The 14,138-nt window shown below is 41.8% G+C and overlaps 1 protein-coding gene across 1 annotated transcript; it reads right to left on the reverse strand.

The window, feature by feature from the left end:
* Positions 1 to 232: 232 nt before the first annotated feature.
* LOC115375383 (uncharacterized) lies at positions 233 to 1,743 on the reverse strand. Its single transcript, XM_030074791.1, has one exon. It carries the CDS (start codon positions 1,741 to 1,743, stop codon positions 481 to 483), a length of 1,263 nt encoding a protein of 420 aa, XP_029930651.1. The 3' UTR covers positions 233 to 480.
* Positions 1,744 to 14,138: the final 12,395 nt, after the last annotated feature.

The following is a 14,138-nucleotide window of genomic DNA, read 5'->3' on the forward strand; positions in this document are numbered from 1 at the left end:
CCACAGCTGTCTTAAAGCTGCTGGGCACAATGCCAGTACTAAGAGATAAATTAACAATATCTAGCATTGTAGAGCCCAGTAAAGGCCAGGATTCTTTATAAAGCTTGGCAGGTAGCGGATCAAGAAAGCAGGTTGTCGGTTTAGAGGCTATCACAAGCTTAGATAAGGTATCAAGTGAGACAGCCTCAAAAACCGAGATAGTAGGGACTATTGGTGAGCTAGTGACTGCCAATGAGTCCGCAGGAGCTGCAGCGGATTCAGAATTAATTTTTTGCCTGATTTCCTCAACCTTGTTGCCAAAAAAGTCCTGAAAATCATCTGCTGTAAGTGATAAGCTAGTAGCAGATGGCTGTTTTTTGTGAGCTTTGCTACTGTCTCAAAGAGAAATCTAGGATTATATTTATTAGTGGCGATTAAGCGGGAGAAATAGGCTGCTTTAGCCACAGCTAGGGCGCGCTTATATTTCAATAAATTATCATGCTAGGATAGGTAAAAAACTACTAACTTAGATTTTCGCCACTGTCGTTCCAATCTCCTGCAGGCCTGCTTCAAAGCTCGTATCTCTTCATTAAACCAGGGTGTGGATCTCTTCAGTCGCCTCGGTCTGGTAGAGAGCGGGGCAACTGTATCAAGGAGACTGGAGAGGGCCACATTGAGGGAACTAGTAAGGTTTTCAACAGAGCCTGTCTCTACAGTGAGAGGAGCCAAAACTCCAGGCAACTGCTGGCTAAACGCAGCAACAGCAGAGGGACCAATATGGCGACTAGTGATTACATCTGTGCCACCACTAACAGGACAGGCCAGTGATGCCTCAAATTTAATAAGAAAATGATCTGACACAGCAGAGGTGGCTGATAAGACAGTCAGATCAGAAACAACAATCCCTTTAGACAAGGCCAGATCAAGGATATTACCATTGCAATGAGTTGCCTCTTGAACAGACTGAGTAAATCCAAATGTATCAATAAGATTTGAAAATGCTTTATTCAGTGGATCATCAGCCTTATTTATACGGATATTAAAATCTCCAAAAACCAAGATCTGTTCAGAATGGGTAACTAAGCCTGACAAAAATTCACCAAACTCATCTAAAAACTGAGAGTAAGGACCAGGCGGTCGATAGATCACCACCATATAAAATGGAGAAAGGCTATGCATGGCTGAGGAAGATGAACTCAAGACAAGAGCCTCAAAGGATTTAAATTTATTTTCCAGATTAGATGTAAAATTAAAGATATCTCTGTAAATTAAGGCAACACCACCGCCTTGTTTATGAGCCCGGGCTACATGGGCATAGGAGTACTTAGGTGGAGTAGCCTCATTTAGGGGCAGGAAAACATTTGGTTTCAACCATGTCTCACACAGACCAATCATGTCCAATCCATGATCAAGAATTAGATCATTTATAAGTAAAGCTTTGGTAGCCAGAGATCTAATATTTATAAAACCAAATTTTAGGTTCTTGCTGCCACAACCAGTGGTGAGCAGATCTGAAGACCCTCCACTGGCTGAGGTATTAATAGGGACCAAACATCTAGTGTGATTAGCTGACCGTCCCAAACCTTTACGCTTAGGACGATGAGTAAGCACAGGCTTAATCGCTTGAGGAGTATGGTTTTGTAGTCTATAAGGTGCTTTGTTACAGGAATGTACCACAACAGTAGAAGGGGTAGTTTGTAGATTCATATACTGGCCAACCAGGAGACTGTGAGTGGGCCAGTGGGGTAGGGAGACTGTCTCCATGTCGTAAGCCAAGCCAGTAGTCTGATTATCTATACTATGAGAGATATCCTGACCAATCACATTACCTACACTAGATGACTCCACACCCACACTAATTCTATACCTAGCAGGCTCTCTAATCACCTGCCACCTGCCGAGTATTAAATCCCTAGTGTCAAACAGAAGCTAAAGCTCTATCTATATTACTAGACAAAAGAGCGGCGCCTTCCCCAGTAGGATGAAGGTCGTCCGCTTTCAGCAGGTGAGGGCGGCCCCAGAAGGAAGGCCAGTTATCCACAAAGCCAAAACCGTGCTCAGCACAGTGACGGGCCAGCCAGCGGTTCAACGAGGTTAACCTACTGTACATCTCATCATTACCCCTCACCGGTAAGGGACCAGAGACAACTAATCGATGCCGACACATCTTTCCAGCTAGCTCAAGTGTCCTGACTAAGCTAGCTTTTGTGATCTCTGACTGCTTCATCCTAGCATTATTGGTGCCGACATGAATAACAATGTTCTTATAGCTACTGGTGCAGTGTGCCTGGGTCCCCTGTTTCTTCCTCGATGCTGCCAGCACCCTAAGATTATCCTCTATGTCGGAGACTCTGGCCCCAGGTAAGCAATGAACCACAGCTGGCGAAGCTAGTCTAACATTGCGGGTGATGGAGTCTCCTATCACTAGCGTGCGTTGCTCTACCCTGTCAACAGGAGCGGGAGAGACACGCTGGCCCACGGGGTTACCAACGGGGCTGGAGAGGGGCGAGAACCGGTTTGCAGTCGGGAGGGGCGACCGCAAACCGGGCCCCACAACCGGTGACTTGCTCTTGCGAGCCTTCCCACGCCGGCTAACAGGGACAAACCCCGCCGCCTCTGCCGACGAGGCTAAGCTAGTGCTAGCGCTAGCGGGCCGCCTATCAGGCCCGGGACTGAGGCTATCTGGAGTGCCCGTGATGTCTAGCGTATTCCTAGCTGAAAGTAGCTGCTCTAAATCACGGACACGTCTCTCTAGTAGAGACATCCTATCTGAGAAAGAGGAGCAGTCACTGCACACCATCGTTGTCCAAGGCTGGATTTACTGCAGCGACACAGAGCTAACTAACAGCTAGGCTAACGCTAGTGCTAGTACATAAGCCAGTAAACAGAGTGCGATTAGCTCCGCTAGTCTATCGACTCTGAAGAAGTAGCAGGGTTATCACAATAGCAAGGTAATCAAGTTATAAAATCTACCAGCTACAGAAGAGACGTAATATGTTTGGCTAAATATTAGTTTGAACAGGAGAGAGAGAGAGAGAACAGGTAGCAGCGACCTTACGAAGCAGGAAACAGCGTCACAGCGTCGCAGCGTCAGGTGCGTTCAGGGAGCGTCGTTGCACACCATCATTTACTCTTCAGCATTTTTCCTTAATAAGTTGCTCCCAGAACGTGAGGATGATGTGAATCTGTGACTGTTGTAGCTTCAGTGTCTGTCAGGTTTTTGTACAGAGACTGTGTGTTTCCTGTCACTGTGGGCTGCACAGCACAGTAGTACAGAGCAGAGTGTGTCACTGCAGTGGAAGGGATCTCCATACTAACACGCTTCTCATGTTTGTCAATGTGAGCTGAGAAACCAGGAACAGCTTCATGGACAGATCTTCCTTCTGTGATGGAGAGCAGGAACTCTGGTCTGGATCTCGGGTATTGACGGTACCACTGGATACTGTAGATGTTCCCATCATATTTGCAGGTGAAGGTGATGTTTCCTCCCTCTACAACATGTTCCTCAGTAGCTTCTGGGTTTATGCTGTTCCCTGAGGCCATGGCTGAAAAATCAATGGGTTACACCAGAGATTTTAATTCAGGCTATATATGTGTTATATCCACTGTAAGTTAAATAACACTTTGATGACAGGTGTATAACTCACCTATAAAGTTTGCTGAAAGCAAACAGACATAAAGCAACATGTCTTTGGTGTGAAAGCCAGAAGGATGGAAGTCATGAGCCTCTCTGCTGCACAGCCCCTCCCCTTGTAATCCAGCAACTTGGAGTTGTAGCTGTAAAATATGTTTGCTCTGTGGGCAGTAATGCTATTGGCTGAGGTAACCCTGAATGGGCGGAGCTAAAAAGATAGGAGTTTTATGGAAAACAAACCAGTAAACTGGCCAGCATGGATGATAATGACAAAAATGTTTTCTTCCTTCCTGTCTCTCTGACTTTTTTCAAATATGTTTTGTGCGTGCCAACAAATTCACCCAAACTCCTGGATCATTTCATTTACATAAAGTAATGTTAGACATGAAGCATTCAATCACCGTTTTCACTGTGAATATGGAAAAGGAATTTGTGAATATTTCATACGATTTGTGCTGTGTACCTAAGAGTTTATATGTATGATAACATTTCTGTATTTCTATAGAACATATTTATACTAATTTGATATTTCTTATTAATTCATGTACTTTAGTTCACATTAAATTCTACACCCAACAGTAGTATTTTAACTTGACTGATTTTAAGAGTTTGTGTCATTTCTGCTGTGAAAATGAAATGTAAGACAACAGACTGTTGGAAATCCATAGTATTTGTCTCCCTCTAGTGTTTATTGCAGAGTATTTGTTTGCCTTTGCATTCTGGATTTCTGCACCAGAGGTTTTTGTATTGAGCTTTGGTGTTTCCTGTCACTGTGGGCCTCACAGCACAGTAGTACAGAGCAGAGTGTGTCACTGCAGCAGAGGAGATCTCCAGATCCACACCACGCTTGTCTTCAGACAGTTTAGTAGAAATTCTTGGGTCTGATGTGAGGATCTGTGATGACTTTTCAATTCCTGTGATCATCAAGAGGAATTCTGGTGGTTTTCTTGGATCTTGTCGATACCAGAAGAAGTAATCGTCGCCTTCAGCAACTTTGGAGTAGTTGTATGACAGAGTAACTTTGCTGCCTTCCAAACTGAACTCTTCAGTCTTGATTGGAGTGAGATCTTGACAGTGAACATCTGCCAACATAGATGTGACTCACATTAATAGAATTAAACAATAATCCAGAATACATCTGACACACTTGGTTGAACGACTTCAACACAACCAGACTGTGAGGTTCATTCATGGAAATTTTTTTCATACTACATTTACACTAAATTATTTAAAACACGGCTTACCTTCAATGATACATATGAACAACAGAAAGTAAAATGACAACATGTTGAATGACAGAAGAACAAAGTGTAAAATGAAGAGCTGCTAGTTCCCTGGTCTTTCTGTAGCTTCCTGTCACTATTCAGCCCCTTGTGTTGCCTGATGGTTCCTCCCCTTCAAATGCCATTGCTGCTGTCATGGGCGTTTTTAAAGTTCTCCAGAGGTTTTTGTACAGAGACTGTGTGTTTCCTGTCACTGTGGGCCTCACAGCACAGTAGTACAGAGCAGAGTGTGTCACTGCAGCAGAGGAGATCTCCAGATCCACACCACGCTTGTCTTCAGACAGTTTAGTAGAAATCCTTGGGTCTGCTGACTCTTTAAATCCTGTAGTGGACAGAAGAAATTCTGGTGGTTTTCCTGGATCTTGACGATACCAGAAGAAGAAATCACCAGCAGCTGCTTTCTCTGAATATTTGTATGACAGAGTAACGTTGCTGCCTTCCAAACTGAAAACTTCATCCTTGACAGGAGTGAGATCTCCACAATCAGCATCTGCAAAAACAGATTTGACTCTCAGTCATGGATTTAATCAATGAACCAGATTACATTTGACATACTGGGTTAATCAGCTGCAACCAAACCAGACTCATGAAGAATTAGTTTCATCTGACATTTTGTTTGTATACCAAGTGATTTGAAGTGTGTCTTACCTTTAATAATACACACCAGAAACAGAAAGTAAAATGACAACATGTTGAATGACAGAAGAACAAAGTGTAAAATGAAAAGCTGCTAGTTCCCTGGTCTTTCTGTAGCTTCCTGTCACTATTCAGCCCCTTGTGTTTCCTGATGGTTCCTCCCCTTCAAATGCCATTGCTGCTGTCATGGACGTTTTTAAACTTCTCCAGAGGTTTTTGTACAGAGACTGTGTGTTTCCTGTCACTGTGGGCTGCACAGCACAGTAGTACAGAGCAGAGTCTGACGACTGCAGCTTCTGGATCCTCAGAGGAACTGATGTGTTGATGATTTGAGCTTCAAATTTCTCTTTCGGGAACTCTGCAGCATTATGTTCTGATCCAAAGGTGTCGCGCCGCAGCATAAACTTGGGGAAATCATTCACCTCTTGTTTGTACCAGAACAAATAGGCGTTTTTGTTGGTGCTTTCAAATGTACAATCAAGTGTAAGTGACTCTCCTTCAGTAGCAATAACATCTCCTCCATGCTGGATCACTCTGTCTTCTCCTTTACACTCTGGGGAAGAACAGAGCATGCAGAGCAAGAAATGAATGAATGGGGATCAATAATGAAAGAAGAAGAAATGCTCAGGTTTCAAGTTACCTTTCCAGAGAGTCAGAATCAGGATGTTTGTCAGCCAGTGTTTCATGTCTGCAGTGAGAGGGGAGGAGAGAGAGGAAGAGCATTGATGCTCTGATGGATCTGGGCCTTCACGTCATTGGTCCTTCACCTTCATCATTTGTTGAGGAAGTCTTGTTTCAATTGTAATCAGTGGCTGTTGAAAGTGGATGGGTGGATATTTCACCTTGGTTCTTCTCCAGAGAAGTTCATGAGGGCTTTAAACCTCTGACCTTTCAGTTATGGGAGAATCTCTTTCACTGCTACCTCCACCTGATTACTCTGCTATTTTCATTCAGTCAGAATATTCATCCCTATAATTATATGTTCACTAACATTACTGTTAACAGTTCACTGAAACTTCATAAACAAGAGACTTTACTGTTTTTTGTTTCCTCATGTTTTTCATGGTCTGTCAGATTTGGGGATCTGGCAGTGAGTTCTTGATATGATGATGTCACTCTGAGGACAGATGGACTCAGTCATGGTTATTGATTTATTTTTTAACTTTGCCTCTATAATTGCCCCCAAGGGTAAAGATTATTGAAATAGATTGGATTGAAAGATTTGATTTTAGATGATCCATAAGTTTCATTCAAAGGAGAAACTGTGCTGATGCTGTCAGCAGTCTTTGTAAAATTTAATCTTGAATAAAGGAAACTTCATCAGTAAAAAACAAATTCCACCAAATATTGAAGGTTGATTAAGAGCTCAAGGTTTCGCCCACCTGATTTTTACATTAACACTTTATTTTGAAAATTCAGTTTTTCCTCTGCCTTTATTTGTTTTTAAAGACACAGGAAAAATGAGACACAACACAAGTATTAAAATGACTGTGAGTTATCCTGGAGATGACATGAGCTCCACCACGAGATCACATCCACAACTGTAGTCTCAATAATCGTGGAGATAAAGGACATCCCTGTCAAGTGTCTACATCTAGAAAAATAATGAGAATTAAACACATGTTGAAATTGAATTATATATATTTTATCACTGAGCACCAAGGTAATTACTACACATCAGAGTGATGCTGTTTTAGTTTGTCAGTGCAACATGTCAGTGTGCTGATGCGATAACTCCACTTGGTGGCGCTGTTGTTCAATAGCAGGAGGAACTGAAGTGTGTAAATACTCTGTGAGGACACGACAGGTTTTTGTACAGAGACTGTGTGTTTCCTGTCACTGTGGGCCTCACAGCACAGTAGTACAGAGCAGAGTCTGACGGCTGCAGCTTCTGGATTCTCAGAGGAACTGATGTGTCGTTGATTTGAGCATCAAATTTCTCTTTCGGGAACTCTGCAGCATTATTTCCTTCTCCAAAGGTGTAGCGCTGCAGCATAAACTTGGGGAAATCATTCACCTCTTGTTTGTACCAGAACAAATAGGGGTTGCTGTCAGTAGTCTCAAATGTACAAGCAAGTGTAAGTGACTCTCCTTCAATAGCAATAACATCTCCTCCATGCTGGATCACTCTGTCTTCTCCTTTACACTCTGGGGAAGAACAGAGAACGCAGAGCAAGAAATGAATGAATGAGGATGAATAATGAAAGAAGAAGAAATGCTCAGGTTTTAAGTTACCTTTCCAGAGAGTCAGAATCAGGATGTTTGTCAGCCAGTGTTTCATGTCTGCAGTGAGAGGGGAGGAGAGAGAGGAAGAGCATTGATGCTCTGATGGATCTGGGCCTTCACATCATTGGTCCTTCACCTTCATCATTTGTTGAGGAAGTCTTGTTTAAATTGTAATCAGTGGCTGTTGGAAGTGGATGGGTGGATATTTCACCTTGGTTCTTCTCCAGAGAAGTTCATGAGGGGTTTAAACCTCTGACCTTTCAGTTATGGGAGAATCTCTTTCACTGCTACCTCCACCAGATTACTCTGCCATTTTCATTCAGTCAGAATATTCATCTTTATAATTATATGTTCACTGACATTACTGTGAACAGTTCATTGAAACTTCATAAACAAGAGACTTTACTGTTTTTTGTTTCCTCATGTTTCACATGGTCTGTCAGATTTGGGGATCTGGCAGTGAGTTCTTGATATGATGATGTCACTCTGAGGATCGATGGACTCACTCATGTTTATTGATTTATTGTTTATCTTTGCTTCTATGATTTCCCACAAGTGCAAAGATTATTGAAATTGATTGGATTTAAAGATTTGATTTTAGGTAATCCATAAGTTTCATTCAAAGGAGAAACTGTGCTGATGCTGTCAGCAGTCTTTGTAAAATTTAATCTTGAATCAAGGAAACTTTATCAGAAAAAAAACAAATTCCATCCAAATATTGTAGGTTGATTAAGATCGCAAGGTTTCGCCTACCTTATGTTTACATTAACACTTTATTTTGAAAATTCAGTTTTCCTCTGCCTTTATTTGTTATTAAAGACACAGGAAAAATTAGACACATCACAAGTATTAAAATGACTGTGAGTTATCCTGGAGATGACATGAGCTCCACCACTAGATCACATCCACAACTGTAGTCTCAATAATCGTGGAGATAAAGGACATCCCTGTCAAGTGCCAACATCTTGAAAAATAATGATAATTAAACACATGTTGAAATTGAATTATATATATTTCATCACTGAGCACCAAGGTAATTACTAAACATCAGAGTGACGCTGTCTTAGTTTGTCAGTGCAACATGTCAGTGTGCTGATGCGATAACGCCACTTGGTGGCGCTGTTGTTCAATATCAGGAGGAACTGAATTGTGTAAATACTCTGTGAGGACACGACAGGTTTTTGTACAGAGACTGTGTGTTTCCTGTCACTGTGGGCTGCACAGCACAGTAGTACAGAGCAGAGTGTGTCACTTCAGCTGAGGAGATCTCCAGATCCACTCCATTTCTCTTCTGGTTCAGTTGAACAGACAGTCGAGGGATTGGAGGTTTTGCTTCCACTACAGTAGGAGTTGTTGTGTCTGTGATCAGGAGAAGGAACTGAGGTGCTGATCCAGGATACTGTCGATACCACTGGAGATTTTGAACTTTAATTGAATAGTTACAGGATAGAGTGACACTGAGGTCCTGAGATGAATACACTTCAGCTCTGATGGCAGTAATATCATCTGCAAATGTGTCACCTGTTGAAGGAAAAACATACATGGAGAGTTTAGTTTCAAAATCATTCATTGATGACTTGCTGCTGTTTTCTTTGTCTTGAGCTTGTATATACAAAAGACACTGAATAGTGAATTCCAGTTCAAAAGAAAAACTAAATCCAGAATATAGTTTTTAATTGACCTTGTTGTGTTCCAGTTTGTCTTGTGAAAACCTTTACGTACCTACAAGAGCTGACAGGAGTAAAAGTGCAAAGTGTATTGCCATGGTTAGAGAGCAGAATGTGGAATATGTTTCTGTTCAATGAGGTGTGTCTGCTTTTATGAGCTGTGGTTGGTCTGATGTTCACAGCTGGGAATAAAACAGCTCTCTGCCATGCAGCCTCCTCTGCAGTCAGCAGGAGGAGCTACACATCCACTCATCCTGGACCTGAAGCCGTTTCCATGGTGACAAGATGGGAAAAGATGGAGGTCTGTTTCAGACATCAACAGTTTCACAGCTTTTAATGACTTTTCTAATGATGTTTTCTTTAAAGTTTTGCTCTTTTGTTTCAGTCATAAAATCCTTTCACCTCATCAGAACATGTTTTTATTTATAATATAAAAGAGCTCACCAGTGCAGGGAATATTCTGATTTAGTGTTGATTTTCCATGTCTCTGAATGTGAACAGGACTTGCGTATAGAGATGCCCATAAATGTTGAACAGAGAGAAAAGGTTCACTCCTTGGAGGACCACAATGTCCACATCTTGGATAGAGAGGACAGATGGTTGGACAGAGGAGAGAAGGAAGCGATCTCTGTCAAGATAGAGAAACCATCTGTCAACAGAGGAGGAGGTCTCAGACACCATCTGCCTCCAACCTACAACGCTGTACTGTCACCCTTCACAGGAAGTTCAACCACACACCCTTGACCTCTTGTGATCCCAACGACCACCATTCACTCCTGGAAGACTCTAACCAGCGTCCTTCACTCCTGAAGTCAGGTGACTCCACCAACACTAACGCCAGTCATCACAACAGGAAGGAGCACTGACGCTCCAGTAGTTTCAACCACCTGGACAACGTCCCCACACAGGTTAAATACCTGGGACTCCCCACCAGTCTGTTAGAACTGAAGAAGCCTCTTGGATGAGAAGTCAAACGTCTTCAAGAATCTACAAATAGTCCAGCTGATCTCAGTTCAACCCCACGTGGATAACCGTGACCCGGATGACTGAGATCCTACACAGACGTTGCATTTAATGTTTCTGTGGAGAAACAGATACCGGGCAGGATGACAGCAGTTTGTTATCTGATGATTTGAAGCAGAATTCAGTTGTTGGTGTTGTTTTGATGCCACGCTACTGGAAATTGTTTCTGCAGTTGTTTTTTTCCCCAAAAATATGACTGCAGGCACACTGAATGTTTTCCAGAAAGTTAAACCAATGTACAAGAATTTGACTTCATAACAATAAGCATACAGTCCAGTCAATACATTTCACACCCATTAATATAATATCTAGGATGAGCAGCACAAAATCTAACTTAAACAAACATTGTGTTTTGTTAAAATAAATCATGAACAACAAATAATATGAAAAATGAATCAAAACAAACAGGATAACAAACTGCAGAATGCACAAAACAGAACAACATTTAAAGGATTGATGGAGTGAAATTCATTTGAAAGTGAGGTTTTATTCTTATGAAGGATTTAAAAAGATAATAGTTGAGTTGGCAATTCTTGTGTCCTAAAAATCCAGAATCACTGATTCACAGTAAATGTACAGTAAAGTGTCCAGGTCAAATGCTTTAACTATTTTGATGTATTTATGGATGTATATATGGATGTATGGATATCTGGATGGATGGATGTGTGGATGGATGTGTGGATGGAAGGATGGATGGATGGATGGATGGATGGATCCCACACTGGTAAATTCTTGTGTTCCAGCAGCAGGCTGTCCAGTCATCGAGCAGGAGTGATGGTCGACTTCACAAAATATACTCCTGAACATGAGGAGACGTCTGTGTGTTTAGAGAAATTAGAAAAACACAAGTAACAAAATAAATGAAGTGGATCAATTAAAAAAAGAAAACAATGATGCATGCCCAATAAAAGTAATAAAAAATAAAATACACTAAATTATATCTATAGAATATCTATAGAGTATATTTATGTCAATGAAAGGCGTTTTTAATTTGCACAACTGAATGTTGTAATGAAATTATAATATAACTAAACAGTGTAATATAATAATACTATGTCAAAATAAGTTACCATTATTATATTCAGTTAGCCAAGCCTTTTCAGTAAACCAGCTCCTACAAGGTGACCTGGTATATCGTCTTCCTCTGTCCTTTGATTCCTGTGTAATTTTGATATCAGGTTGATCATGTCCAAGCTCTTTCATTCTTTGCTTTGCTTGCGCTCTTCTTCTCTCAGATGGTGTATTGTGCAGGGATTTAACTGAATTTTCTTTTTCCTTAATGAATTTACTGTCTGTTTACTTTTCACTCACGACGCTCGTCATCTTCTTCTCTCTACTCTTCATTCATTTGTGATGGCAGGTGTGCCGGTATGTCAGTTTCACCTGTGAGGTTTACGCGTTGCTGCCCCCAAGAGGTTGGTGGTGTGTATTAGCTTGAACGCAGGAAAAATGCGCCCAAGGCAGCTCTTGTATTGAAGAGGAGCGTAATGCGCATGTCCAACTCAATACCAGAGTCAAGCAAAAAGATCCTTGTGCCCAAACAGGTGACAGTCAGTAACCTATCAGGAACTTTAGACAACGTGGAACATTTTATACCAACATTTTGTCGCAGATTATACATTTTACTAACTGGTCAGTAACTATATAATACTCAACTTGCTGGATTGGTCATTTAAAATATACCAAAGGATATATTTCAAAGTAATTTTTATTCATGTCTACTGCAGGATGTTGGGAGTGGTGGGGCGGCGCCCTAGCGCCCTCTATTGGCCGGCCACCACTGCTGTTGAACCTTTGCATCGACGATATGTTTAGTGAAATGTATCTGAAAAATACCTATTGAATAGTATATAACATAAAAATATCATGTACATAAATGTTTTAACATATGAGTGTAAAATGATAATAAACTACTAGTGTAAAATATACCACAGCTTGATTAATGTGGTTTTCATTAGACAGTCTGTTTGTAGCCTCATCCAGCTGATTAGTCATTGCTTTGTATTTGCTGAGCATGTGAGTCCTCCCACAGTGTTTGACTAGCAGCTGGAACCACAGTGGCTCTGATAAAGCATGAGTTCCCACAATCCATCTGATATGAAGCTGTGCTTTGAATTCCACTTCCCTCCTCTTTGAAGAATAGTGAGATATCTGTGTTCAGGTTTTTGTACAGCCTCTTGTAGACTTTCTGTCACTGTGTGTCTAGAGCACAGTAGTAGAGAGCTGTGTCTGCCAGGGTTAGGCCTGTTATGGTGAGTTCAGTGGATGTGTCATTTGTTCTGGATCCATAACGATTATTAGGAATATGTTCATAATTGCTCCATGACTTGGCTCCTTTATACAGTATAAACTGAGGAGCCTGATCAGACTGATGTCTGTACCAGTGAAGCAAAATTTCATCATCATTTGTTTGATAGGAGCAGGTGAGTGTGACAGATTGCCCCTCTGTCCCACTGACTTCATCTTGTACAGGAGAGATGTCGTCTGCAGCTGTTAGCCCTGGAAAAAGTGGAGAAAATCAAGCCATTAGACTAACATTGTCCATGAGGCTGAAAGGAGAAGACAGTGGAAAATGTCCAGTGTCCAGTGTTCCTCTATGGCCAGCAGCAGCTCAAGTGTTGAGAGAGTTGACTGGAGCTGAGATCACAACATGACTAGTTTGTGCATGACTGCTTGACACAGACATGTAGATGAGTGTGGCTTTTCACTGCCTGCTGTCTGATGTCAGCCTGTAGCATACAGGGAGTTATCTCCAAGCTAACAAATGACAGCAGATATGCCATGTTCTGCTCCTGTGGAATCTGCACATCAACAACAAATAGAGCTTGATGAGCTGGAGAAAGCTTTCTATATTGCTAGAAACAGGTGGATCAAAGTGTGATGCTGTCTATCATACCAAAGAGAAGTGCAGCAAGAATAATCCACAGCCAGTGTTCCATCTCTACAACAAGGTCTAAAGCAACAGGAGAAACTAGCTGATGTTCAGCATTCAGTGTGAGAGTTGTTCTCTTCATGGCAGCAGTTTTTAATGACAGAATGGTCCAACAGGGCAACAACAGAGCAACGCCTGCTGGCTCATGTCGCCCTCTAGTGGAGGAGAAGAGTTCAACTCATGTTTTGAGATGGGAAACATGCTGGTATCTGCTGGGTTTGTGTAGACAAGAGGTTGACTTTGGAGAAATTGTCATTTTCTACAGTTTGTACCACTGACCATGTGATGAGTGAGTTTGTGTGATGAGGAATCGTCGATTGAGCAGACACTCCATGTGCACAGAACAACTTGTTGGGTTCATTTGTGAAGCAGCAACGCCTCTGCAAGTCATTTTCTGTGGTGGATTTGATCAGTAAATAAGTAAGATTACCTTTTAAAACTGAGGGTTTCACTCAGACAAGAATCCTGAATGAGTGCATTTTGAAATAAGTTGATAATACAAGAAAATGTCTCCTAGGGCTCTGTGTCTGCAGTGTAGTGCAGCTTCTGCTGTTGGCTGTCAGGTTTTTGTACAGAGACTGTGTGTTTCCTGTCACTGTGGGCTTCACAGCACAGTAGTACAGAGCAGAGTGTGTCACTGCAGCAGAGGAGATCTCCAGATCCACACCACGCTTGTCTTCAGACAGTTTAGTAGAAATTCCTGAGTCTGATTTGAGAGACTCTGCTCTTGTTGTAAAGTTTGACCCTGTGATCATCAG

Source organism: Myripristis murdjan, chromosome 17, assembly GCF_902150065.1.
Source record: "Myripristis murdjan chromosome 17, fMyrMur1.1, whole genome shotgun sequence".
Taxonomy (NCBI): domain Eukaryota; kingdom Metazoa; phylum Chordata; class Actinopteri; order Holocentriformes; family Holocentridae; genus Myripristis; species Myripristis murdjan.